The sequence below is a fragment of the Xenia sp. Carnegie-2017 genome, unplaced genomic scaffold (assembly GCF_021976095.1).
Source record: "Xenia sp. Carnegie-2017 unplaced genomic scaffold, XeniaSp_v1 HiC_scaffold_21, whole genome shotgun sequence".
In the NCBI taxonomy this organism is placed as follows: Eukaryota; Metazoa; Cnidaria; class Anthozoa; order Malacalcyonacea; family Xeniidae; genus Xenia; species Xenia sp. Carnegie-2017.
The window spans coordinates 1,599,911-1,625,693 of NW_025813484.1; the positions used below are offsets into that span (position 1 = coordinate 1,599,911).

General features: G+C 33.9%; 3 protein-coding genes across 5 annotated transcripts in view; 2 read left to right on the forward strand and 1 right to left on the reverse strand.

Moving 5' to 3' along the window:
- LOC124443554 (neprilysin-3-like) overlaps positions 1-7,554 on the forward strand; it is an 11,595-nt gene extending 4,041 nt beyond the window's left edge. For both annotated transcript variants that reach the window (XM_046994008.1, XM_046994009.1), the window contains exons 2-21: positions 559-785; positions 862-942; positions 1,374-1,564; positions 1,631-1,891; positions 1,960-2,031; positions 2,440-2,565; positions 2,638-2,727; positions 2,982-3,115; positions 3,199-3,409; positions 3,745-3,843; positions 4,093-4,170; positions 4,289-4,392; positions 4,732-4,790; positions 5,024-5,075; positions 5,518-5,585; positions 5,748-5,872; positions 5,942-6,007; positions 6,103-6,195; positions 6,487-6,560; positions 7,104-7,554. In XM_046994008.1, the coding sequence (XP_046849964.1) occupies positions 559-785; positions 862-942; positions 1,374-1,564; positions 1,631-1,891; positions 1,960-2,031; positions 2,440-2,565; positions 2,638-2,727; positions 2,982-3,115; positions 3,199-3,409; positions 3,745-3,843; positions 4,093-4,170; positions 4,289-4,392; positions 4,732-4,790; positions 5,024-5,075; positions 5,518-5,585; positions 5,748-5,872; positions 5,942-6,007; positions 6,103-6,195; positions 6,487-6,560; positions 7,104-7,203 (2,311 nt within the window). In that variant the 3' untranslated portion in view covers positions 7,204-7,554. The remainder of the gene's footprint in view (positions 1-558; positions 786-861; positions 943-1,373; positions 1,565-1,630; positions 1,892-1,959; positions 2,032-2,439; positions 2,566-2,637; positions 2,728-2,981; positions 3,116-3,198; positions 3,410-3,744; positions 3,844-4,092; positions 4,171-4,288; positions 4,393-4,731; positions 4,791-5,023; positions 5,076-5,517; positions 5,586-5,747; positions 5,873-5,941; positions 6,008-6,102; positions 6,196-6,486; positions 6,561-7,103) is intronic.
- A 3,203-nt stretch (positions 7,555-10,757) lies between these two features.
- LOC124444215 (lisH domain-containing protein ARMC9-like) lies at positions 10,758-22,799 on the forward strand. Of its 2 annotated transcripts, XM_046994804.1 has the most exons (28): positions 10,768-10,954; positions 11,569-11,694; positions 11,804-11,974; positions 12,429-12,575; positions 12,999-13,091; positions 13,182-13,209; positions 13,406-13,506; positions 13,651-13,725; positions 13,913-13,999; positions 14,518-14,561; positions 14,621-14,732; positions 15,473-15,571; positions 17,233-17,323; positions 17,436-17,559; positions 17,930-18,069; positions 18,388-18,464; positions 18,593-18,667; positions 19,081-19,171; positions 19,341-19,405; positions 19,599-19,700; positions 19,852-19,896; positions 20,293-20,371; positions 20,682-20,854; positions 21,165-21,190; positions 21,307-21,359; positions 21,725-21,879; positions 22,128-22,207; positions 22,747-22,799. In XM_046994804.1, exons 1-23 carry the CDS (start codon positions 10,904-10,906, stop codon positions 20,840-20,842), a joined length of 2,184 nt encoding a protein of 727 aa, XP_046850760.1. In that variant the 5' UTR covers positions 10,768-10,903; the 3' UTR covers positions 20,843-20,854; positions 21,165-21,190; positions 21,307-21,359; positions 21,725-21,879; positions 22,128-22,207; positions 22,747-22,799. The 2 variants fall into 2 exon arrangements, with proteins under 2 accessions (XP_046850759.1, XP_046850760.1); XM_046994803.1 differs by lacking the exon at positions 22,747-22,799 and having other exon boundaries at positions 10,758-10,954; positions 22,128-22,697.
- LOC124444216 (solute carrier family 35 member E2A-like) lies at positions 22,722-25,710 on the reverse strand. The gene is made up of 8 exons (XM_046994805.1): positions 25,554-25,710; positions 24,712-25,166; positions 24,377-24,492; positions 24,083-24,215; positions 23,821-23,871; positions 23,673-23,745; positions 23,416-23,546; positions 22,722-23,351 (listed from the first exon to the last, which is right to left on the reverse strand). The coding sequence occupies exons 2-8, from the start codon at positions 25,068-25,070 to the stop codon at positions 23,147-23,149; spliced, it is 1,068 nt and encodes a 355-aa protein (XP_046850761.1). The 5' UTR covers positions 25,071-25,166; positions 25,554-25,710; the 3' UTR covers positions 22,722-23,146.
- Between the last annotated feature and the right edge of the window lie 73 nt (positions 25,711-25,783).

Sequence of the window (25,783 nt, forward strand, 5' to 3'; positions counted from 1 at the left end):
CAGGGGGTGGGGCTTGTGAACAGCAGATGATAAACCAATTCAGAAGGTGGTCAGGAGTCTAGTTTCACATATTTGACGCAAGTCATATGAACGTTTGTCATCTTGAAGGAACAGACAAATGAAATCATCAGCATTATGTTGAACTGAACACTATTCAAAAAGTTCTACCCCCACATAACTAGACGATAGAATCTGTCTTTTAAAGAGATGCGTCATTTTAATTAGTCATCACCCCATCTCAAGCTAAAATGTTTCCTATGATACCTAAAAACTTGATAGTCACAGTTTGATTTTCAACGTGCAATATCAGCTATTTTCTGATTGATATTGTGATTCAAATCTTTAATCTTAAGCCATTCGGCTGTTTGTCCTAAAGAAAATTTCTTTTCGAGAAACGTTTGGAAAATAATTTTGACCAAAAATGCAGTTTCCTCGAGTGATCCTGGTAAATGGAAATGAGTTCAAAGAAAAACCCAAAAATATTCCATTCTCCACCAATGGAAATGTATAAACTATCATATCAAAAAGTATTTAGTTTTTTTTTGCTTTTACTAACAGTGACCTGTTGCAAACAATGCCCAGTGTAGAATACCACAGGTCCACAGAAGAGGTCGAAAACGTAGGATGGAGAGATACGAGACCACGGCGCACGAAGATCTACCATCGCTTTACCATTCTGGAGCGTGTTCTTGTGCTTACTGTTATCGTGCTCCTCTTTGTTACGATAGCATTGGCGGTTTTATTTGGTATAAGTCAGAATTCTGGTAGAAATCAAAAGGAAAATGGTGATTATACAGTCATTGTTATGAGATTTATCAACATGCAGTTATTATAAATCTGCGTTGTATACATTCCTTCTAGAGCACAAAAAAAACAATGGACAGAATGAAAATTGTACTAGATGCAATCTCTTGGGAAGTGAAAGCTTTAAACAGCTACAATGTGAGTTGATTTATTTAGTGAAAAAGAAGGACTTTTTATTTTTCTCATTAATGTTCATCAAGCTAAAGTCGTAAAACTGCATGGCGAATGAGCATTCATGAACCCTTAGCTTGAGATTTTTCAAATTTTAAAAAGCTGTTTTCAACCTTTCAACCAAATGCACAATCATGTTCGTCTTATTGACATTTTTTTTTTTTGAAAATTTATCGTATTAGCTTGTCTAGAGTTTTTTATGAGAGATAGTTTTATCTTAATCTCAAGCAGATAATGCTTAGCTCAATTTCTGTGTAGAATTTACGTGGAATTTTGTTCCTACTTTTCCCAGAGCAAATGAAATGATACAATTCAAAGTGATCTAACTTTTTTTCGTTGATAAATTCACAACCACTTTTAAACCAAATGATGCTTTTGTTGTGCATGATAATGTTTAGCTCTGATGGAAAGTCTTGATTGGTCAGTTGATCCCTGCCATAACTTCTACAATTTTGTTTGCAACCGATGGATGTCTGAGCAAGTTATCAACAACAGACAGGTTACACAATTCAATGTATTAGAACAGAAAAATAGGGAGATTATTGTTGCAAAATTACGAGATGAAAATGCTACGAATGAATACAAACATGTAAGTAAGAAATTTTCTTGAAGACGTGATCATTTTGTAGTTTTTCAGTTAAAAACGTTTTTTCAGATAAAAGCAATTTCTAAAGCACAACGGGACTTTAGTGTCTGCCTGAGCTATTCTCGTGAGAGCGACGAAACAAAGTTTAAAAACACTCAGAAGTTTATCGACCAATTTGGAGGATGGAACATCAGCACTCCGGACTGGTCGAGGAAGACCTGGAACCTACTACCGAATCTCGTGAAGATTCATCGCAAGCTCTCGATTTTTCCGCTATTCTTTTTTAAGATCGGTCTAGATATGAAAAACACCACTAAAAAGAATATCATTGTACTTCCTCGCATTTCTTTTGCAATATTTAAGTCGACAAGTTGATTGATGAAAATATCTTTCTATAGATTAGGCAATGGGTCTCATTGCTCTTGCAGTTTCGAATGTTCTACCTAAGTAATGATTCTTATAGCACAGAGGTCAGTAGAGAACAATATAGACGATTTGAAATAATGCAGACACATTTACTTGTCTTTTATTTTAAGCATTAGTCATTACGTTAGCATGTTTTTTAAAAAAAACTGAATGATGTCATCATAGAAATGTTAAAGCCCAACGTTAAAGTCTGTCTCACTGTTGAAAGTGCTACTGGTTTTAAAACCAAAATTTATCTTTTTCGATAAAGTGTATTTCCAAACTTATCATATATAGTTCCACATTAAAGTGACAAGTTGCAGCCTGATAAAGTGTTTTGTAAAGAAACTAAAAACTTTGACACATCAACCTGTTGAGCATGAAACACTTCCAACAGCAAGCTTGAACTATTTGTTACATTTTAAAGGACTGGAACGAGGCATATTTTAATCAATCATCACTCTTTTTCTTAGAAGCGAAACCATTATCTCAATAAAATGTTGGGTGTTATGGCAGCGTTATCTAAGAAAACCAAAAATGATACGGCAATTTTAAGACAAGCAAAGAATGTTTTTGAATTTGAGAAGAAATTATCAGAGGTATAAGAAAGAATATGCATGATATGGATTTCTCGAATTCATTTTTGAATTATATATTTTTTTACTTCTTAGGCTGCCATGTCCTTATCTAAATTTCAGAAGAAAAAGTTTTCTTACAAAGTTATGAAAATACAAGAACTCCAAGAAAAAACGAAACATATAGTAAGTTCCATAATATGACGATTTTGGAAAACATGCTTATTGAATGAAGTTATTTTCTGTTGAAGGTATTACAGGGTTTATAGTGTTGACAAGCATCTTTTCTCTATGGAAATTCTGTAAATAGCATAGTTTAAAAATTCTTTCCGAAATAAATGTGTGAATATTGAAAAGATCACCAAGTTGGTTAAGCGTTAGCTCAACCTATGAATTAATGTAACTCTGTATCTAATTGTGAATCTATTCAATGTTTTTAGTTCCAATGGCTGAATTATTTCCAGGAAATGTTTCATGACATTGACGTCACGATTACCAAGGATACACTTGTTAAAGTCAATGACATAAACTACATCAAAAGCATGGCAGAAACTGTTGAAAAAACCGATAACACGTAGGTATTGTCCAATATCTCGCACTGGACTGTTTTAAATGTTGTCTTTAATCATTAGAATATGGAATGCTGTTATCTCTTAGGACATTGGCCAATTATCTTATATGGCAAGTTATAAGTGATGCCCATACATTTGGTGGTTTTCAATTGCCTCATGCGATCAGTGAGATGTATGGTAACGATCAGCCAGAAAAGATTAAAAGCAAGTGCTTTGCATCCGTCCGAACCGTGTTTGGCTCCTCATTAAGTATTTTATACCTTCATGAAATGTTTCATAAAGGTGAAGAAACTCGTGTACGTCATGAAGTCTTTTACTTAATTTTACAATTCATTTTCATGCTTTGTCTGTGTGGATTTCGACCATACATGCAGGACGCAGCAGGATATAGAACAAGATTATAAAGAGACTACTATAATAAGTAGTTCTTTGAATGCTGTAGAGGATATTGAAATACATTTTTGCATTTGGTTGTTGGAAACTCTCCTCACGATGATGTAAATTTGGTTTAGCATCCCATCTGTAGCCATTAGATATGAACTGGAGTGTATCTATCTATATTTTAAATTCATTTTGATTTCAAAACTAGCGATGTGCTGTATTAAGGTTTGCTTTTTGTGCTTCATATTAGTTTAAAAAGATGATGAAAAGAATACACGAGAATTTGGTTAAGGACATTAATGCCTCATCATGGATGGATTCAAAAACAAAACAGGAGGCGTTGAAGAAGGTACATCTTATTGTGAGTGATTGTTATCATGGACATTGGTTTGCTGCTCAACAAACAATTGTGTTGAGAAAACAACAGTTATAGCACACAAAAAGAGAACTGTATGCATACGATGGTTTCTAAAGTATAGCATGCAATTTTTTATCAACTTGCTAACGTTATATTCATCTTTGTTAAAAATCTTCTCCATTATTGCTTTCTTATCTCTGTTTTCATCGCTGTGTTATTCAGAATTTTCGTATTTTATAGGCTCGAAAAATAAAGTTATCAGTTATTTTACCTGCTAACCTGGAGAATAACGACAAGCTAAATACGAAAGTTGAAGAGGTAATTACCAAATGAGGTATTATAAGTACATGAAACCAATGAAACTAATTTAAACATTTTCATTTATCATTGAATGATATAAAAATAATGTGCTTTTTCTAACATGTTAAATCAACAGATACAAATCAAGAAAAATGATTACATCAACAACTGGATTGAAAAACGCTCGTTCATAATGAAGAAAAACTTAAAAACATATTCGATGACAGACTATGAAACTGAGTGAGTGCATTTAGATCGTGATCTCTGAAGAACATGAGAATGTAAACTAAAATATGTAGTTCCTTTGAATGCTGTAGAGGATATTGGAATGCATTTTTATAATATGAAAAGATAGTACAGTAAGATTTGGTCAATAAACAATCCTGCTTCAAATGCTATGTATAATGGTAAAGTAAATTGATCTAAAATATAAACAAGACTGTTTTCATTGAGAAAACATTTAAGATTGAAAGATTTCCTGTAACGACAGAATTTAGTCTTGTTATCAGTTATGACTTTCAGATAGTTTTTGTTTAATATGGATAAGTAATCGTTTGTATTTTTCTTTCACTTTTATAGTGCGTATTTTGATCCCATATCGTCCAATGCCAAATACAGTGCGACCTCAAACAAAGTGTGTAAGTTATTTAGATTCACCTGACAGGTATTAAAAAATGTGCGTTTTTATCAGCCCACATTTTTATTTGTTGGAGTTGCATAGGGAGTATAGGACTGAGCACTGATCTAAACAATCTTGGCAGATATTGGAAAACTTTCTGTAGCTACAGAATATTTTGGAAATGAATATTGACATGGTATAAATAAGCTGATAAAGTTTGAGTTAATGATCATTGGTTTCCTTGACATTTAGATGTACCAGCTGGAATTTTGCAACCACCATTTTACGACCCCTCTCGTCCAATGTGAGTTTGAAAGAGAGCAGTTCTCAAGATAGTGTTTATGTTGAAAATATGGAGCATGTTTTCTTTCGAAGCGACTTGGATTAATTCTTTCGATAATCCAATAAAAACTGACCACATGAGACCGAACGAGCTCTGCTGGCTGTGAAATTACAAGGAGTCTCTACACCGTCCAAAAATATTACAGCATTTCATTTAATACCACAACCGATTTTCTTTTAATTTTTCAAGTGATGCAAGTTAGCTATTGTCATCTTAAAGTATATTGAGAAAATAAATGCAGATGTATATAGGAATTTGTTGGATGATAAATAATGCATTGTGTCAATTTAACAAAGTTATTTGATCCCTTTAACTTACCAAGCTGTGAATGATTATTATTGAACAACATATAAAAGTATAAGGCTTTTAGAATAGAACTATTTGACATTTTTTCCTTTCATAGGTCATTGAATTTTGGTGGAATTGGAATGATTATTGGCCACGAGTTAACACACGCTTTTGACATCAACGGTAAGTTGTTACGATCAAATGTATCGAACAAAGTACAAAAAAACTTAGTTGTCTCTTGCCTACTCTATATTACCAGCAATTTTGTCGATTTGCGACAACATAAATAAAACTTTCCTTCGGTAATAACATGATCAGTCAGAGTTTTGTTGTTTTAATTTCAAGGAAGAAATCATGATGAAAATGGCAATTTGCGCAACTGGTGGCAGAATTCCTCCGTGATGGAGTATGAAAAAAGATCAAAATGTTTTACTCAGCAGTATTCTAATATGTATTTTAAAGGAATTAAGGTAGGAGAATATGTTTGTGAGAGGTTCATTGTATAACACACCTAGTACATTCATTACGTTTTATTTCAGCTAAACGGTGAAAAGTCATTGGGTGAAAATATGGCAGATAGTGGTGGAGTAAGAACGGCTTTCGAGGTTGCCTGCGTCAAATGCTTGAATATATCATGTCGATAAAAGTTTTTTAGACGTCACATCTCAAAATACTATATGATCATTATGATTCTATTTAGGCTTATAAAGATTGGAGAAGTGAAAACGATGAGCCTGATTTGTCTGCTTTCAACTTAACAAGTGTTCAGCTCTTCTTTGTTGCGAATGCTCGGGTATGCATTGTATATTTTCTTGTTGAACTTTTTTGCCTAAAATGTTTAAAAACAAGTTCTGTTACAGAGGATTTGCATGCATTGTGTAAAAATTTCTTTGAAAACTCCAAATTTCAAAGAAATGTGAAAACACAAAACCTCAGTCGAAGATAGTGTTTTTTGAAGCATTATCAAGATTAGAAATTGAGAATATTCATTTCAAATATGCACTTTTCTCGGCAATGATTGCAGAATGCATGTGCCAACTTCTAATCATTAATCAATGATGTATTTCTCATTCTTGCCTTAAAGATTTGGTGCTCGAAATACCCATCTTTGTATTTGAAAAATGTAAACATTCTATCCCATCTTCCAGGAATGGCCAGGTTAGAAATCATTTGTTTACGATAATGAATGAGTTCGTGCAGCTGATTTGTTTTGATATTTATGATAAGTCTAAGACCCACGCATTTTAGTTAGAATTTCTTATCAATGTCTTACGGCTTTTGCAAATATTATCAACATTTTCAACACGAAAGGTTTCCAATACTGATAGGCGATAATAATGCTGATGGGTGATAATGTTTTCCCTAGTGTTTTAAAAATCTCTTTAAAGACACATGGCCACGATATAAAATGGATAATCAATAAAACAAAACAGGATTTACCAAAGTTTAATTTTCGTGATCAAAATAAAAGCAACCTTTAGTTCACTCCGAACGTCTCTCTCCAAAGCATGCATTATTTTAAAAGGAAACATTTAGCTGCAGGAATATAAAGAAATTAGAGACAAAAACTACATTAGTTAAAATATCTTGGTTCTCTCACTATGTACTCAAAAAATGGTGGCGCTATATCAAATAGAAAGCTGTGCTGTCTTGTCCAAATTCTTCTTTGTTTGGAAAAGTCGTCATTATCTCCTTTGTTAGAGTGATTGGAAGCTTGTCAAACTTTCCAGAATTTTCAAAAGCGTTCTGTTGTTCAGTCGGCTCTCAGATGAATCCCAAAGAAAAATGCAGTTTATGGTAAAAACGTAAAATTTCCAATATCAACAAACACTAAGCTTGTTTGCATATGATGCATTATGTAACACGAACTATCGATGGTGACAAATTGATTTGATTTAGATAATCTCTATGTACAGAGTAAAATTATATGTAATAACAGTAAACGAAACCAAACTATGGTTTAGGGAGAAATTAATTATGGAATAACAGAAAATCAACTTATGTGAGCTCCGTACGTTTAGGCGAGGAAAGATAATTATATATAAAAATTTATTTGATGAAACGAATGTCGATTTTCCAAATTTTAAGACTTTGTTTTGCAGTGCAGCTCTATGAAAATGCTTTATAATACAATTGTATACTATTACCCCTATAGTGGTGTATTATTTGGATATTTTGGTAAATAACTTATTATGAACAATATTTGAACATCAGAGAAACTGAAAAAACATGACGTGCGGTCTTCGACGGCTTGGAAATGGGCTGATTATGATTGACTGTACGTGCTTTTGCAATGTCTTACAACACGTTATGTTTTCTAAATTTCTCTGTGGGCGAACTGTATCTGCGATCACAATTAAGTCTCGTTTTACTGATCTGTGTTTTGAACTGGAAAACTTCCCCTTCGTTCTTCTGTGAAGTTCTTTTTCGTCTCAATAAAATAGTTGTTTCGAACTGCATGAATAAAAAAAGATAACATCATGTTTTCATTGTTTATTGGTGTTGAGCGAAGATAAAATTTTGCCGACTCAGCGATAAAGACAGGTGTAAAATCCTAGTTGCTATAAACTTCAAAATAATCACACAGGTATAACAAATTAGTAAGCAAGCCTTAAAGGACATGCACGTGCTGCTTGTTTTTAATTTTAGGACTAAACACGGGAGTACTAAATTCAACTGACTATCAAGTCACTAAATTCAAGTTTCATTGCTCTATTCAATTTCTACACAAGCAAATTTATGCGTAGAATTTAGTTTTGTGTTTCCATAGTTACCTTTACACGCAACTATGAAAACAGTTTGTGAAGAAACGTTTTTCCTTTATACTCTCACAGCAGGCAAGAATATTAAATGTAATAGACCGTGAGACCTCGCATAAAATGTTCTTGTGAAAATACGTCATCGGATAATTAACGTCGTCTAAATTTTTTTATATGGAGTCAAATCTAACTTCGCTTAAATGTTGAACTGTTTATTTTCCAAGTTTTTTTATGGATGATGTAATAAAATTGCCGACTCACAGGTTCATTTTGACTTGAAAACATGAAAATTTGAACGTAGAAACATCTGTCTAGAGGGGAATCCCAATAGCATATATTGGCAACAGTTAAGTTAGGCTTTTCTGTTCTTAATATCATTATGGGGTGCCTTTAAATGAGGTCAGTACTTAAAAGATGTTATCAATTTGTGTTGCCATGTATTTAAACAAATATCAACAGAAATAAATAAAGACATTTTATAAGGCGTTCCTACCTAATCGAGACCCCATCCACAAAAGCATCAGAAATGGCAGCACTAAAGACAATGAAATTTTTTTGAGAATGATAACGTGCAATCCTTCCATTAGCATGACAACACAGCAAGTTAGGAGAAAGACGATCATAGGATCCAGTCTCCCACATTTGTTGCAAGTATCCATGATGCTAGGCGGACCTTGAGAACTAAATTTAATTATAAAATACTTTTAGTGTGTATCTTGAACAATTTCTATAACAAAGAGCAGTATCGTCTATCACAGAGTTCAATGATGATGAACTTTTAAAATGATTAACTAAAAATTTGATAAATCCTGTAATAAATAAATAATTCTGTCATTGAAGAATTGTGAAAGAAATTTGAAATTTTGAAAGGATTGCGCTTTGTACATATGCACGCCACGTGATTAGCTTATCGATGAACATAATTTATGACTTTTAAAAAATAATAAGACTCCCAACTGTTCAGGACGGGCTAACTATAAAAATAAAATGTGGCATATGCCCACTTGCCAACCAGACTCATATTTTGTTCTGCTTTTTGTTTGTTTCCAAGGATATTTTTTAATTATACATTGTCACCAGACAGTTTTCATCATCGAGCAGTATGAAACCGACATTAATTGTCAGCGACAACAAAGACCACACAATCTGCTATAAGAATAATTTCTAAACCTATTTACGACAACCCTAAGTAAGTTGTAATCTATATCTTATCAGTTATAATAAACCTCTTTTGTAGAGAGCAAATTCTGAAATCTCATATTCTCAAAGACTTTATGAAAACGCAAGACAAGGTTGAATAAAGCTCATTGACTAGTTGAGTAATCCTTCACAAGTGTAAAATGTACATTATCACATATTCACATACAATAAGTTTTTCGTTACTGTAAAACATATGTCTGGTCAGGTTTTTAGTCGGTGAATGGTGCAGTCAGCATGACGTGAAAGTTCCCTAAATTAACTGACTATCTTGCAATTTGTGAGAGATGGAGATCCGTCATTCTCACTTTGCTAGCCATCGTTTGACTTTGCAAGTTTGTAATGAGTTATTTGTCAAGTGATACAATATCTTTAACATAAAAAATGAAAATAATCATAAAAAATGAAAATAATCTCTGTTTTCAAAAACTTACCTGAAATTCTTAGCAAAGTACGTACACGAATACAATATTTAATAAATTATATATTTGAGCAACATTTATTACCTTTGACAACCATGAAGAAATATTACACCGAGAAACACCAATTGAAGAGTGCGTGTCATTTTCCCTTGACTGACTGTGAGTGATCAAAATTGTTCTCTAGGTGATTCAAACTTAGAGATCTCTGTTAAATAATAAACTGATTAGATATTGGAATGTTGTTTTGGAGATTCGCGGATCTTTCCACGTTTCTAAATTTAAACCAATTTCAGTTATAAATAGACGAAAACCCTTTTTATAGCTGGAGGTAAAAATAGATTTTTAAAACTACTTCGAGTGGACCTTCAACGACGTAATCGGACTTTTAAACTTCTGTGTTTGTTTATTTTAGATGAAGTATTTCTGTTTTACATTTATTTCTTTTGTGGCAATAGAGTAGGCATAAATATGTGGCATGCCTTTGTGATATCCTGCATAAATAAGGTAGATTTTGGATCGTTGGAACTTGCTAGACATTTTCAACATTCCCAGCAGAAATGGCGTCTATGTAAAATAGACATCGTTTTTTATTTAAACACTATAAATGTTTTATATAATAACATCTATTTTATCTACCCCTGAAATGGCCATAATCATTGATTGCATAATGTTTTGTTTAAAGAATATATTTCTTATTTTATGATCACCTTATCTCAAGTGTTAGGTAGCAACCTTGACGTCATGTTTCAGAAAATGGATAAATTATTCACTTGCCCTGGAATATTTTTGCTGTTTTAATATGGCGACTCTCTGATAAAGTAGTAGTTTGAGAACTGATGCAAGAAGATTAACTTTAATTACATCAGTCGTTTCATTTGCTGCAGTCACTCTCCGTCGTTTCTTACCACTTTTTTGTTCAATAGCAATGTTTATATTTGACACGAACGAGAACGTCTTTTGATGGATATGAAGTAGCGGATGCTTCAGTCAAGATGGCGACAAAAACAAAATTTCTTGTGACGCTTAGTTACAAGAAAACTTCAAACATTTTCCTCTTCAAAGCTTTTGCTATCTTGTACGCGCACTAAAAATAAAGGCATTGTTGATAGAAGTTATTCTTGCAATGGAATCTGTTCAAGAAGCTGAACAACAGTTAAATTCGATAGTCAACGAGGTCGGTTTGTTACTACGGTTGGAAATCGTTAGATGTAGAGCTCATTTGAAGATTTTATTCCTTAAAACTGTCGCCTCTCTTACTTTATAATGAATTAAATTGCTTGATTATCTACGTTATGCAAAGTGGAGGTCATTGCCATAGAGGCTCTGTAATATTATTCTAACTATTTTCTGTAAGCCTGTGAATATCGTTAAATGTTTGTAAATGTAGATCGTCCAGGTTAGTATAGTCCTGAGAAGGACTGTTTTTGTTGTTGTTGACTGACGTTTCGACAACCTTAGCGGTAGTCATCTTCACAATCAGATTTTAACAACAAAAACAGTCCTTCTCGGGACTATACCAACCTGGACGATCTACATTTACAAACATGTAACGATACTCCCGGGTTCAAACCATTTACTTTGTAAATATTGTGTTGATAATTTACTTTATCATTATAAATTTGAGGTCCAAATGGTGCATAAAGTAATTTTACAATATTAATATAAAAATGGACAAATAAACCATGAAAATTGCCATCGTTAGGTTACTATTAATTATATGACAACGTTTTATATTTGTATACATACGTTGTTGCCCATTTAAACCATTTTGTATTTTTCATCTTCTAGTATTTAGAATACATGGGATGTATGTCAACTGTGGAGACATTTAAGAAAGATCTTGAATCGATGGGTAGACCTGTTCAATTTTCGGTTCCATCAAGTAAAACGAATGGGCACATACTAGATATTGAGGTAAACTCATTCAAATTTCTCCTCTTAAATTTGTTATAACATAGTGACACAATAATGTTTTACTGGCTATTTTTCTAATTTTATCTTAAGGTTTTTTTTACTTTTTCAGAAGTCTATCCTAAACTGTTTCGAGACTGGAAACTATGAGCGTTTCATTAAACTTTGGAATGAAAACGTTTCTGAAAAAACTCGTAAAGTTGATTTGGAATGTCAGAAGCTCGAGTTCAAAATACATCTTTATTTTGCCATCTTTCCACTCGTCAATAATTTGGGAAAAACGGTAAAAAGAAATGATAAATCTTCATCATTTATTGAAAGTTCGTGGGTTGTCGAGGTTTGCGATTTCGCGAAAGATTTTTGTGCAATAAAGTATCCTTACATGACGTGTTAGTTGATGTAGATCGTCATGTTTAGTGAAGTTCTGAGAAGGACTGTTGGTGTTGATGGACGTTTTAGCGGTAGTCATCTTCAAATTTATCTTAACTTGACATCAGTCAAGGCTAACACCAATACACCTCCTAAGGAGTACAATAATATAGACCATTCACATCTACAAAACATGGATCGATAGCTACTTCCGTGCTTGAACCATTTCTCATAAAGGATAATGTTCGAATTTTCATTTCATCGGTGTTTAATGTAACCAGAGTCAAACACTGCCAAAGTAATCTTTGTAAACAGATGTAATGTTGTATTTTCAACACAACTTTTTTTCAACGTTTTTTTTACTGCAGGAAGCCAAAAAAATGAAAGAGTATTTTAAGAGGTATTTAGAGACGACGGGATCCGTGCTCAGTCAAACGACGGAATTTCTTCCGTATTTTGCATTGCCATTTATTCCAGACGTTATGGAGCATCCTTCCTTTAAGCCAATACTTACGGTTTGTATAAATGTATCGTCATTTTTATTTATACACGTCCATCACTTGCATACAAATAAAAGTATAAACTTTTCAGTATCACAATGACGTGGAATTTGTGGTGTGCTATTGTTGATCATTAAGTTAAAATTTTGGCTTTATGGGTTCTTAGAGATTTTTAGATTGATCCAAATGACGTTATGATGACGTTATGATGACGTTATGATGACGTTATGATGACGTTTGATGACGTTATTTCTCCTTCGTGTAACATGCTTCATGTTAGCTTTTTAATCAATTTATTTTCGTTCCAAATTGCATTATTTGAACACCCATTTTTATCTAAAAATGATTTCATTTCATTTTGTTTAAATAATCAGTGATGTTTTTTTGACAAGTTTTAAGCAAACGATATTAAAAACAGATGTTAATCTACGTTTTAAGGATACTTGGAGAAACAATACTAAAATGCAGTTGCAAGAATTCTTATCTGACATGTTGAAAAATGAAGAAAAACCAGAGTTATATTATATATTTGTATCCTTATGATTGTTGATGAAACTTTCATAATTCTATTGAATTATGTCTCTTTGAGTTTGCTTCTCTTGACGATACCATTCTGTCCAGACATCAAGACAGCATATTTTTGAAAAAGGTAAAACAATGTTGGGAGAAGATCTTGGATGCAGTTTCTATTTTGAATCTTTATGACTGCATGGGTCAAGTGTGGTTTTATGTGTATGTGAGTTTGTGTTGAGAGTATTGTGATCATTTTGCGTTGAGAGCATTACATGTTTTGAAATAAATGCTCGAAATAATTCGTTTTGTCTTTTCTATTTTCTATCTTTCAGAACGACAACAGTATAACGATTATATTAAAGTTTTGAAAACGCAACTTTCCGAGGCGGAGACTAAATTGATGAACTATTTTAAGAAATTTAGCCAGATACAGGTTTTATTAAAACTGTTTTATAAAACGCAGCAAATTATTTATACAAATAGTGCACATAGTTATACATATATGTTTCTTTTTTTATGACTACCTTTCTAGTCTCAGAACATTTTGATTTTCTTTTTCACTTTCATCGTTCGCTAGGGAGACTATCACAAGTTAATTGGTATTGCAGCTGAACTTGTTGACTCGTTGGAAGACACAATAAGAGGAAAAATAGTACGAATTTACTTCTCTTAGAGGGCGAATGCAACCAAAAAATATTTTAGAACATTTCCAGAAGAAATGTCGTACATTTTCTAAATACATCTTCATGGTCATTTTACCTGTTAAAATTGCTAAAAATTACGTTAAATAAGTCACATTTGAAGCAGGAACTTCAGTGACCTACATTTATGTTTTTCAGATTTCTTCGGAATATATTCAAGATTTATGCAGACGACTTTTCATTACCCCTGCTCAGCAGTCGGTAGACTTGACGAAACCTGGAACGGTAAAGAAATAAACTAGTGTATGAAACTACGATGATCATTCCGTATTGTACAAATATATGCAAAATAGATCTCTCTAATTCAATCTCGAACTAATATCCCGACCGTGTCTTGTTACTCTAAGATTAAAGATTAATAGCTACATACGAGGAATCTAGATTAAAGATTAAAAGCTACATTCAAAGAATCTAGATTAAAGATTAATAGCTACATTCGAAGAATCTAGATTAAAGATTAATAGCTACATTCAAAGAATCTAGATTAAAGATTAATAGCTACATTCGAAGAATCTAGATTAAAGATTAATAGCTACATTCCAAGAATCTAGATTAAAGATTAATAGCTACATTCGAAGAATCTAGATTAAAGATTAATACATACTTGAAACACATGCTACTTGCATGTTCACAGATAAAATTATGACTAGACGAAATGAACGAATCCTTTCTACACTCTAAAGTGTCTTGTGGGTGTCGAAAACTTCGTTCCAACTCCAATAACTCTGATTTTTGTTTACTAGACGTCTAACATGCTTAGAGAATCCATTTCAAGAACAAGCGTCAGGTAGCAGAAACTATTATTTTCTTTTTAAACAAATTGATGAAATATTATTTTTCTTCTAGAAATTCTGTAAATGACATGCCATACAGAGCTTTGAATTTTGAAAAGATCAAAAAAGATTTAGTTTCTTCGTCCGAACGAAGAATAGCGTTCTTACTGCAAGCACTTCGATGGGTAAGTATGTACAATAGTGTACTCACTTGTTCAACTTTTATTCATGTCCTTGTACCTTCAACCTCCATTTCTGTTCACTTGTTCAAGTTTCATTTATTCAACCGTCATGTTCTTGTAACTTCAACCTCTATGACTGGTCATATTTTCAACTTCCATGTCCTTGTACCTTCAACCTCTATGACTGGTCACTTGTTCAACCTTCATGTCCTTGTACCTTCAACCTCTATGACTGGTCACTTGTTCAACCTTCATGTCCTTGTACCTTCAACCTCTATGACTGGTCACTTGTTCAACCTTCATGTCCTTGTACCTTCAACCTCTATGACTGGTCACTTGTTCAACCTTCATGTCCTTGTACCTTCAACCTCTATGACTGGTCACTTGTTCAACCTTCATGTCCTTGTACCTTCAACCTCTATGACTGGTCACTTGTTCAACCTTCATGTCCTTGTACCTTCAACCTCTATGACTGGTCACTTGTTCAACCTTCATGTCCTTGTACCTTCAACCTCTATGACTGGTCACTTGTTCAACCTTCATGTTCTTGTACCTTCAACCTCTATGACTGGTCACTTGTTCAACCTTCATGTCCTTGTACCTTCAACCTCTATGACTGGTCACTTGTTCAACCTTCATGTTCTTGTACCTTCAACCTCTATGACTGGTCACTTGTTCAACCTTCATTGATGTCTATGTATGTTACATATGATAATTTCCGACATATTTTTATTGATATCCAGCGATTAACCCGAAGCAGCGACGATGAATCACGGAATTCCGCGATGAGAGCGTACATTGGAAACGATTTGTTGGGTTGTGCGTTCCCTGGGGAATATCAGGTACGGTAAGCAGAATGGTTTTCAGTGCAAATTTGCTAGGCGACTTTGCAGTATTGTTATATGTTGAACGATTGGTAAGAGAAATAAACATCACATTACATTAACTTTTTCGTGCTCAGATGTCCAAAATTTTTGACTTGTCTGAAAATTTATGTTTTCCGTGCATACGTATGCTCTTAGATTTCAGTTTTCCACCTTTGGAGTTTTTGATTATGGATATTTTATGTAACCTAGCTATATGTTTTCCATCCAAAGTGAAGCAAGATTTCATAACACACGCAGATACGTGTTGAAAATTGGGCTGAATCTAGACTATACAAATGGCTTCATTGTAAAAAAAATTAGTCGTGAAGTCTTCATTTCAACTCAGCTATTTAAGTTAACATTAACTGAGATAATTCTCGCTTGTTATTAAAGCCATGGATGCTTTCGTTCATGATGCATTAAACAGTAAACGAGAGAGTTTTATTTTAAAGAATATGAATTTATTAGAAATGTTTATAAACAGGTGTTAAGTTGGCTTAAACGATGAGTCAAAAAGGCCGAAGTTGTTTAAAATATTGCAGTATCCTTTGATATTAAAATGAAAATAATTTTTTATGAACAAAACATAAAATTCGAAAGCAAAAAACCCTGTTTTCGGTCCATGCTTCCCGATACCTTGTTAAGCGTAAGGCACTAGAACGCCGCATGTTAACGTTTCGGTAGGAGATTTCGGCCCCTCCACGCTATCCTACTTGGGAGATGCCAACAGCAAGCTTCCGCCCATCAGACTCCGAGATCACCTGCGATAGGCTTTGCTCAGGGTTTGCGCAGGGAGAGTGCGGTCGCCACCGAAGTGTGGGCCCTAAGCCACTGCATACATATCGCACCCAGCTTCCACTGCTAGTTGACATCTACTATATGAAGTTTTAGCTTTATATATATACCAAAATTTAAAGGCTTACGAAAGTTGTGGTATGATTGACATCGTTACTGCGCATGCCCAGATGATTTCTTTGATAATTTGCGACTAAGTGAGCTAATTGCCACAAATGTAGTGCAAGTACATATAGTTAGTCGTTGCCATGACTATGAACAATTAGTCGAGTGGACTGCGCATGCTCGAGCGCATGCGCAGATGATTTCTCTATTAAATTGCGACTAAGCGAGCTATTTTCTCCAAAATTGGTGCTAGTAGATCCAGTTGGTCGTTATCTTGACTATGAACTCGAACAATTGGTCAAGCGGAACGCGCATGCTTGAGCAGACTGCGCATGCGCAGATGATTTCTCTATTAAAGTGCTACTAAGCGAGCTATTTACTCCAAAATTGGTGCTAGTAGATGCAGTTGGTCGTTGCCATGACCATGAACTTGGGCAGCTGGTCAAGTTGACTGCGCATGTTCAATCTCACTGCGCATGCGCAGATGATTTATCTAAAAATTTGTGACTGAGCTAACAAATTACTTCATAATTGGTACTAGTACATACAGTTGGTCGTTGCCATGACCATGAACTTGGAGATTTGGTGGAGCTGATTACTCATGCCCTTCCAAAATTTGTATGTCTACACAAAAGACACTGTTTTCAGTGTAAATATCACTAAGAATTGATTTTCCAGTTTTCGCATAAGGTATTCTTAAGTGAAGCGTGCAAGTATCTCTCTTTTCTTTTATTCAGGAGAGTTTGATCGAGCTTCTGCGTTCATCAAACGACATTGTTTGTCAGTACTTTGCACGATTATTGAATACGATCGCATCAATGTCAGCCGGTAAGTTTTTTGTATTAACACGAAAGCATTTCATTGTACTTAACTGAAGTCTGAAACGAGGCTCTGATGTTCTTCTTCTTCAACTGCATTAATGGAACTATTTTCATGAAAGGAAGAAGTTATTTGTCTCAAAGCACTAAATTGGCTAAAGCTTTACAAAAGGCTTTGATGGCGGAACCTGTGGATTTGTTGACAAGTGAAAACATCTTGGGATGTTTGCAGAAACTCAGCTTAAGGTAAAATTTCAATTTGAACCTCCTGTAAATTGAGGCTAAAGTTTTTATATACTAACACATTCTTTCGGAAAAACGTCAATAATGTATAACCAGATTTGAAATTGAAAAACAGAACTAAAAGATGGCGTCACTTGATTTACTTCCTAAGGTAAATTGTAAGATTGTTGCACTTACAACACCGCCATCCATCTTTGTCATAATGATGCATTGAAATTAATTTGATTCTAAGGATGAACCAAAAAAGAATCACGTTTCATACTCTTATTATTTATACCGCTTTTCGCATGCATGGTCTTCTGGGAATGATAAATGAGGTTTTTTGCCAAGAAATTTCTAACATGATGCCATCGTTATTCATACACGATTATAGACGCCATCTTCAAACACAAATGATTGAGAATAATCTGATTCCATGGCTTATTGACGTACTTGAAGAGCACGACTCGTTATCTGACTACACATTGGAATATTCCGTTGCCTTATTGATGAATCTGTGCCTAAGAACGGCAGGTATTGTGTTTTCTTAAGCTTCGTTCATGGGCTCTTTCACTCTCTGTCTTTTGTTTTCACATTTAAAGCAAGCAACGGTCACTGTGTTTTATTCTCAATGTACAAGTAGATCGGTATTGCGTTCTTTTAATCTTTTCTAATTTCTGTGTGGATGATGAAGATATGAAGCATCTTTGATGTCTTTCATGTTGTCCTCATCTCGTGCTAGTCCTTGTTTCTTCTTCTATCCTCTAATACCCTTATTGGTTCTGCAAATTTGTGTCAATGCAGTCAATTCTTGCTCGATATGTGTTGGTGTTAAAGTCAATTGTTTGTTAGGGAAACAGAAATGTTCTCATGATGCAAGCCACATTTTGCGAGTATTGAGTGATCTCCTAGGGCATGAAAATCACGAGGTAATGTAGCTTTAGATATTTATTGTAGGTTAATTTTTTTGAAAGCGAGTATACATGGTGATTTAGCGATTACTGTGCACATACAAACTAACAAACGTGAATGATCGCGTTCTTTTTCAATTGAATAGATTCGACCATACGTCAATGGATCACTATACAGTATTCTCGCTGTATCGAATGTACGAGAGCAAGCAAGAGATATGGTAAATACAATATGTCATGTACATTTGGGTTTGGAATTGATATTCTAGGGGTGATCAATATCAGAATTTTACAACGATTCGTACTCATGAAAATAAATAAGGAATAAAAGAGTTATCCTTTGTACCACATCTTTTGTTAGTGTTATGATACCATGATTACAAAATGATGCAATTGTGGGATAGCATCTGCTTGTTTTAGCTTACTTTCCTCTGCATTTCACTTCACCTAATTCAACACGCAGGTCACTTATCATGGAAAATTATATCTTCGGTGATTTTTGCAGAAAACTACTATGGACATCTATTTGATTGCTTTAATCCAAGGATGATTTAGTCTTTCAATGAAAACTTCCACTGCCTTCAAGAGGGATTAAGTATGATTCAGTCTTTGGTTGTATGTATTTTTCTTCAAGGGAATGCAAGAAATTCTTGAATGCTTCCTTAAAGATGAAGATGTTGATATGCAAAGACAAGTACAATTCATTATCAAACAGCTCAATCTTGGTGAGAAGTGTTGTAGAATAATGCTATGATGAAAGGCTGTTTTGTACTAATTTGTCATAGAACTTCTATACAATATGTCTATGAATATAAGAATTTAAGATAAAATTAGTTGTCCTTTGTCAGCCAGTGAACCCATACTAGTTTTATGCAGCAATTTTTGTTTTTGAAGAATCCGAAGAATCATCATTGAATAGCGATGAGTACTCGGACGACGAAGATGAAAATATTGATGAAGTAAGAACAACAATATCTTTTGAGAAAAAATGATGTTTGTGTGTGTGTGTCTGTGTGAATGTGTGTGTGCAATGTATGACAAAGCCGTGTTAAAGGGTTTATCACATGGAATTATAACTTTTCTTGAAACGTTTGCCTTTTTTTGAATTTCATTTATCGAAAATTTGACGTGGTGATGGGATCTTTTTTTTAGGAAGGTGATGCAATTGATGAAGAATTCGACAAAGTGGAAGCACTCGAGGCATCTCTGCACGAACGAAGTGGAGAGGAGTTATTGATGAGTGAATATGCTATTGTAAGTGTTACAATTAGTCTTACAATAAATCATATACTGTAGTACTATGTTACAATTAGTCTTACAATAGATCATATACTGTAGTACTATGGTGAATTGAAAGTCACTATAGCTATTTATTTATTGTGCATTCATTTTTTTATTCATCCAGTTGCAACCTTCTGAAAGATCAACTCAATCACGAAAGTCTCAAAAAGTGAGTTGACATTTGAAACTCGTTCGAGAACTTCCCAAACTTCTAGATATAGACAAACTTTTCTTACTAAGAGTGTTCGCTCTCTTCCATAGACAAAAATTTCCCGGTGACTTAAACGCATCATGGAGACTATTAATGTCTTTGATAATTGCTTTAATGCACATGCATGAAGCAGATACAACTTGGCATGAAAGCAAGTCAGATGTTTGCTTTGCTTCCAACTTGCTACAACGTTGTATTTTCATCCTGCAAATTGATCATTAAAAATTGACCGCGAAAAGAATAGTTGGAGCAGAGACTAACGTTCTCTCTCTAAATGAAACTGAAAAAGAGAAATCTCTCCTTCTCTTCCTAGAGTTGCAGGTCTGACTGACAAATTTTTTCGAAAATTTACAGAGTGATCTAATGGCAAGCCTTGATCAGCCACTAAGTAGACCAGCCACTCCAGGTGTTCGGACCATCGATAATAAACTTGGTAAGATAAAATAAATTGCTGCTACAATCAACCTGCTAGCCGAGTTTTTTGTCCACAATGAATCAATGGTGAAGTCATGCTAACTATTTGATAGAATTCTTTTTTTTTAAGCAAACAACATTACGTAAATGTTTGAATTATTATAACTAGTGGTCAGTTTTATTTTTATGATTTGAGAGTCCAAACATCGTAAAGAATTTGACCATTCACAAACGTGATGTTTACATTGATTGGAAAATATTTAATTAACTGTAAAAATTAAAGACGGTGACTCTCTTGTCATCCGAAGACGTTCATCTATGACTTTCAGATAACATTCCTCGTCCAAGGACTACCGTACTTGGTCGAATACCAGAGAGTGTTGCGTCACCTAGGACTAGCCAATCACCTGTGCCATCCCGAACTACATCGGCAAAGTCTCGTGAATCTTCGGTGTCCCACAAATCAAGTCGACCTACTTCTGGGACTTGAAAACAGATGAAGGTGATTGTATTATAATAAATTATATCTTTACGTTGACAAGATTTTTTAAAAATAACACACCCTTCATGAATAAAACAGATTTGTACTAGCAGGAAGAAGACTGAAAAGATAACTTTAACGTCATTTTGAAAACATTGAACTCCAGTACGTGTCATTAGTTCAAAAGCATTCTCACAAGCAAAATACTTCGTCTATTGCATTTTTGCTGTGAATTTTATATTATTTTAATTAATTTTTCCGTCTTGAATCTGCATATAATCGTCAAAAATGTAGTTTCAATGTGACGAACAATGTTGTCTTTGCCATCTAGAGCATCGTGAGGACGAGGAAAAAGAGGTAGGCAAAAAGAGTTTGACTGGATTTATTAGTTTCAAAGGATGTTTATGTACATATAGGCTTAGTCTAATATAATTAAATTTCCCATTATGATGTTTCGACTGTCTACTTTGTAGCGAAATTATGCAGCTGAACAGGCTGCAAGAGTGGAAAAATTATTGCAAGACAAGTATGTATTTGATCGTCTTCTAGTGTTCGGTTTCTTTTGCTGGTATTTTCTCTACCTTGTCAAAGGAGTAATCTCTTTTCCTACTTTATGATCAGGTCTTTGTTGATTTTTAATGTCAGATCTTGATCTAATATTTTTAAATGTTGTTTTTTAAATACAAAATCGATTCTTTTACAAAGAGTTTCTTTGGGAAAACATTTTAATGCTGTCCATTTTAGTTCCTTCTTCCCTGACATACTGTTAGATTGGGCAATGAACTCCATGCAAACATACGAACCTTAGAGTCAGCTAACCTTCGAAGCTACAATGAATTTGTATGTCTTGACCCTGTGTAATCAACCATCTTTTCGTTTTATATTATATAGATCTTTGACTGAGAGTGAGGTTTTTGGAACAAAAAGCAAGTTACGTAAATCACATGACACTCGCAACAATACACCGCGACCTACTTCCCGTTCCATTCCCCCACCATTGACGCGTTCCGTGTCTCCACCTCCCCCAAAATCTTCGAGTCGGCCAGGTAAGATGTTGCTTGCTCTAGCCTTTGCTTGATTACAAGTACATCAATCACAGAAACGTAAATATATAACAATCTTCCACAACAAACGACAAACTGTACATTAAAATCTTTATAAACTAGAAGGTATACGTATATAAACTATAATTTATAAAGCTATTGAATTCAACTTTTGACGATGCCTTTGGAATAGTGCTATTAATAGTGTTTTCAGTTAACAGTTGTTATAAAATCTACAATTAATTATTTAGGATCTGCGAAGAAGTCAGATAAGAAAAGATGACATAAGAAATGATCTTCACTGAGAATGACATAGAACATGGCTCGTGTGGTAAGTTAGGCATATTGTGATCTGTTTAGTGTATACGCGGCTTGTGTTTTGATGTTGCTCTAAACCAATGCGCAGTGACATTATGTGTTTTGATGTTGCTCTAAACCAATGCGCAGTGACATTATGTGTTTTGATGTTGCTCTAAACCAATGCGCAGTGACATTATGTCACAAGTAGCTCAACCTTGCTAAATTTGAGTAAAGGAAAGATTATAGACTGAACTTTCCCCGAACCTTTCAAATCTATTACGTCATATAAGCTGGCATTATAACAAGAGTGCATGCGCGGATTGCATGGCATTATAAGAAGAGTGCATGCGCAAACAAACCATTGTTTGATGCACCGACTTTGACTTTAAGTTGAGTACAAATGATTGGACGTGAAAACATTCGACATTAAAATGCTTACTAAACATCGTCATAACAAAATATTGTAACAATAATGTTGTGAAATGTTATTAAGTAATCATTATCATCATCCCTTAGTAGCTAAAACCAATTTTTTTCTCATTCAATATTTTATCATTTTAAACTTTATAGTCTCGTTGTATATTTCCACATCTCTAAGGATAGAGCAGAATTTTCGCTTTTAAGTTGGAATTGTTCGTTCACTTGTTCCGTGAGCTATGAGAAAGAATTAATAGCAAACCATCCGTCAATTTTAAATTTCATTCACTATATTTTTTCATGTATTAAATTCCATTCATTGTATTTTTCTATTTTCAATTTCCTATTCACCATATTTACACATCATTTCATACATTGCATTCACGAAAAATATTCACATTTCGCCTAGTGTGGATATTTTACTGCCATACACGATGAAATGTAATTTAGCGAGGGGCAACGTTGGTGCAGATTATACAAAATGTAGAAAATTTACTCCATTAAGATTGTCATACTGAGTAAAACCTTCCACTGAAACAAATGCGATGAAATCCTATAGATGGAGGTGATCTGAACTACTTTCATTTAGAGATGATTGTTCCTGCTTATCTGTCGCTTCCATTTGCTTCGCTTTTTGATAAAACACAACTCCAAGTGTCACAATCATTGTTCCCACTCCACTTAAGATTGTCACGTGATTAGCAAACACCACCACTGACAACCATATCAGCAAAGTTCGTTTCACGGTATTGGCGACGCTTAAATAATTCAAAATGTTAATGAATAAAATAATGGAGTAAAACATACAGACGTGAAACGAACCTGAAGGTTAAAGGAGAAATCAACGCCATCAAACGATAAGCTGTCAAACTTTGAAAATAAAATGAACAACTGTTCAATATTAAAATTCCAAAATAGAAAGAATCGATTTCCTTGAAGCTTTCTTTGAAATCCTAATAAAATAATGACACAAAAAATCAACCAACTAATAAAATTTTTCAAAACTTTTCATTTTTAATCAACACAATTGCCGTTAATCGTCAGTTTTTCTTTCAAAAAATCTTTTCATCAAAGCTCACCGTCATATATATCCAGTATGGAATTTGTATTAACAGAGCCGCTATCCCTGTGAAAAACTGCAATTGCGGTGGACTAAGGTGAAATGCAAAAGGAAAAATTTATGAATAGCAGGTGTGAAAAAAAGCTCTTCTATAGTCAAAATCTTACGTATACGAGGATTCTTCTGAAAGCAGTTTTTTCGTGAAAACATTTTGGATGCTGTAAGAGATAAAACTATAAATAAAGTGATCGCATTTAGAGCATAAAAGTACTCCGTTCTAGCTCAATGTTTGGTCGTGATAGGTATAGCTTTACAATCACAGTACATCATTGTACCTCAAAGTACACCAAATCCTTTAACTATAAAATACACAGTGATACTACTATGAACATTTTGTATTTGGTAAATCTGAGAGTTTCATTGACTAACCAGTCCATTATATTATTTATTACAGCAGCTACAAAGCCTATTTCATTGAAACTGATCTCGTTTATAGAGCATATAGATAAACCAGCCATGACCGGTATGAGTGAAAGCAACACTAGCAATCCAACTTTTTCTCCTAGATGAACATAAAGATCAGATTGGGGTTATATTTAGCTAAGAAGTGGACAATTTTCTTTAGAGTAAGGTTTTCTTATAGAAAACTGGTATTATTAGTGTAGCGCTGTGCCACTGACAGACCACCCTTCAGTTTCAAATGGTTTGATTGTGTTAACTTACTAAGAATTATGAAGGAAAAAATCACTGTGAATAATGGAGCAGATGCCTTAACAGTTTCAGTGAAGGATACAGCAACATTCTTAAGACTAATGAGAGAGCATACAACTGTTCCAAACCTAGAAAATCATTCAATTTATAATTATCTCATCAAAAGACAGGGAGGGGAAATTTAACATTATTTCCAATGTTTCCATTGTCCTATTTTTACATCATTTAGTTTCTTAATGAGTTAAATTGTCTGGTGAAAATCAGTTTGCCTCATTCATGCTTCCAAAGCATCCTTAGTTGTTAATGATGGGCATTTTCTTAGATGATTACAAATAATTTCTACTTACCGTAGAATTCCTAAAATTGACATGTTTTTAAAAAATCTCATTTTACTTTTCTCGATATTGCTTCGCTGTTGGAAGCAAGGTAGCATGTAAATCACCACTCCACCAATTGCAACTGAAAGAAGCATTTGAGTTCTACCAAGAAGGCCAGCATTGCCTTCGAGCACTGTCAATATGTATTTGTTTAAAACAATTGTAAAGAAACTGAATGTGTACCACAAAGAGAGTAGCAAGGCTTTTTGAAGTAAATTGGATTTGTTACGTTTGTGATCTGTGGCTTCAACAACTGTCTTTTCTTCTTCATTTTTAATGAAATTGCCATTTTCATTATGGGTTTTAGGGTGGTATATAGTGGATGTCATTGAATTCTTAAGTTGCCACTATAAAGTGCCAAACGAATGCTTATTTCAAAGTTGCATGTGATTTTCTTTGTTTTAAATGTGACTTCTCAGGATCACCTAGAATACATATGTTCAAAACATTTTTACTGGCGAGTTAAAATAGACTACATAAAAAATTTGTCTCTAAGTAGTCTGGCATTTGGCATATGGAGGCTACAATCATATAACCTGGTTAGATATAATAAAGCTAACCACCATGCTATGTCTACACGAGGCTACTTTGAAAGTTTGTAAAGCCTGCATTGTCTGCTAACAAGAAGCAAGATATTAACAAAATCATATGTCAATCTTCTATTACATGAGCTATATACTAGGCGATCATAGGAAAGTTCATTTTCATGCAAATTATCAAACAAACCCGTTGTGTCAATAACTGTTGTGATTGTCTTTGATTTAAACATTACAATAAACAATCGCCATGTTCATGAATTACATTTAACATACCTTGACAAACTATTGCCTGCATTTATAAAGCAAATATGGAATGCTTTTCCATAAGCTTCCTTTAAAACATTGTTTTTAAATAAAAATTGGACTTTATAATTATATCCTAAAGATAAACAAAGTATCTTTGAAACGTACTCGTGTTTAGGCATGTTGAGGTATATTTGAGGATCACGTAGGACATTTGGAAGCCGTAGAATAGTCCACGGGGAACTTTTTAAAACAATATG

Coding starts and splice junctions, on each gene's coding strand:
- LOC124444216 (XM_046994805.1), bottom strand. CDS start 25,070: ATGACATCCACTATATACCACCCTAAAACCCATAATGAAAATGGCAAT. Junction 23,872..24,082: donor ATAAATAATATAATGGACTG/GTTAGTCAATGA, acceptor TATCTCTTACAG/CATCCAAAATGTTTTCACGA. Junction 23,746..23,820: donor TCAGAAGAATCCTCGTATAC/GTAAGATTTTGA, acceptor ATTTCACCTTAG/TCCACCGCAATTGCAGTTTT.
- LOC124444215 (XM_046994803.1), top strand. CDS start 10,904: ATGGAATCTGTTCAAGAAGCTGAACAACAGTTAAATTCGATAGTCAAC. Junction 10,955..11,568: donor TAAATTCGATAGTCAACGAG/GTCGGTTTGTTA, acceptor TTCATCTTCTAG/TATTTAGAATACATGGGATG. Junction 13,507..13,650: donor AGAAATTTAGCCAGATACAG/GTTTTATTAAAA, acceptor ATCGTTCGCTAG/GGAGACTATCACAAGTTAAT.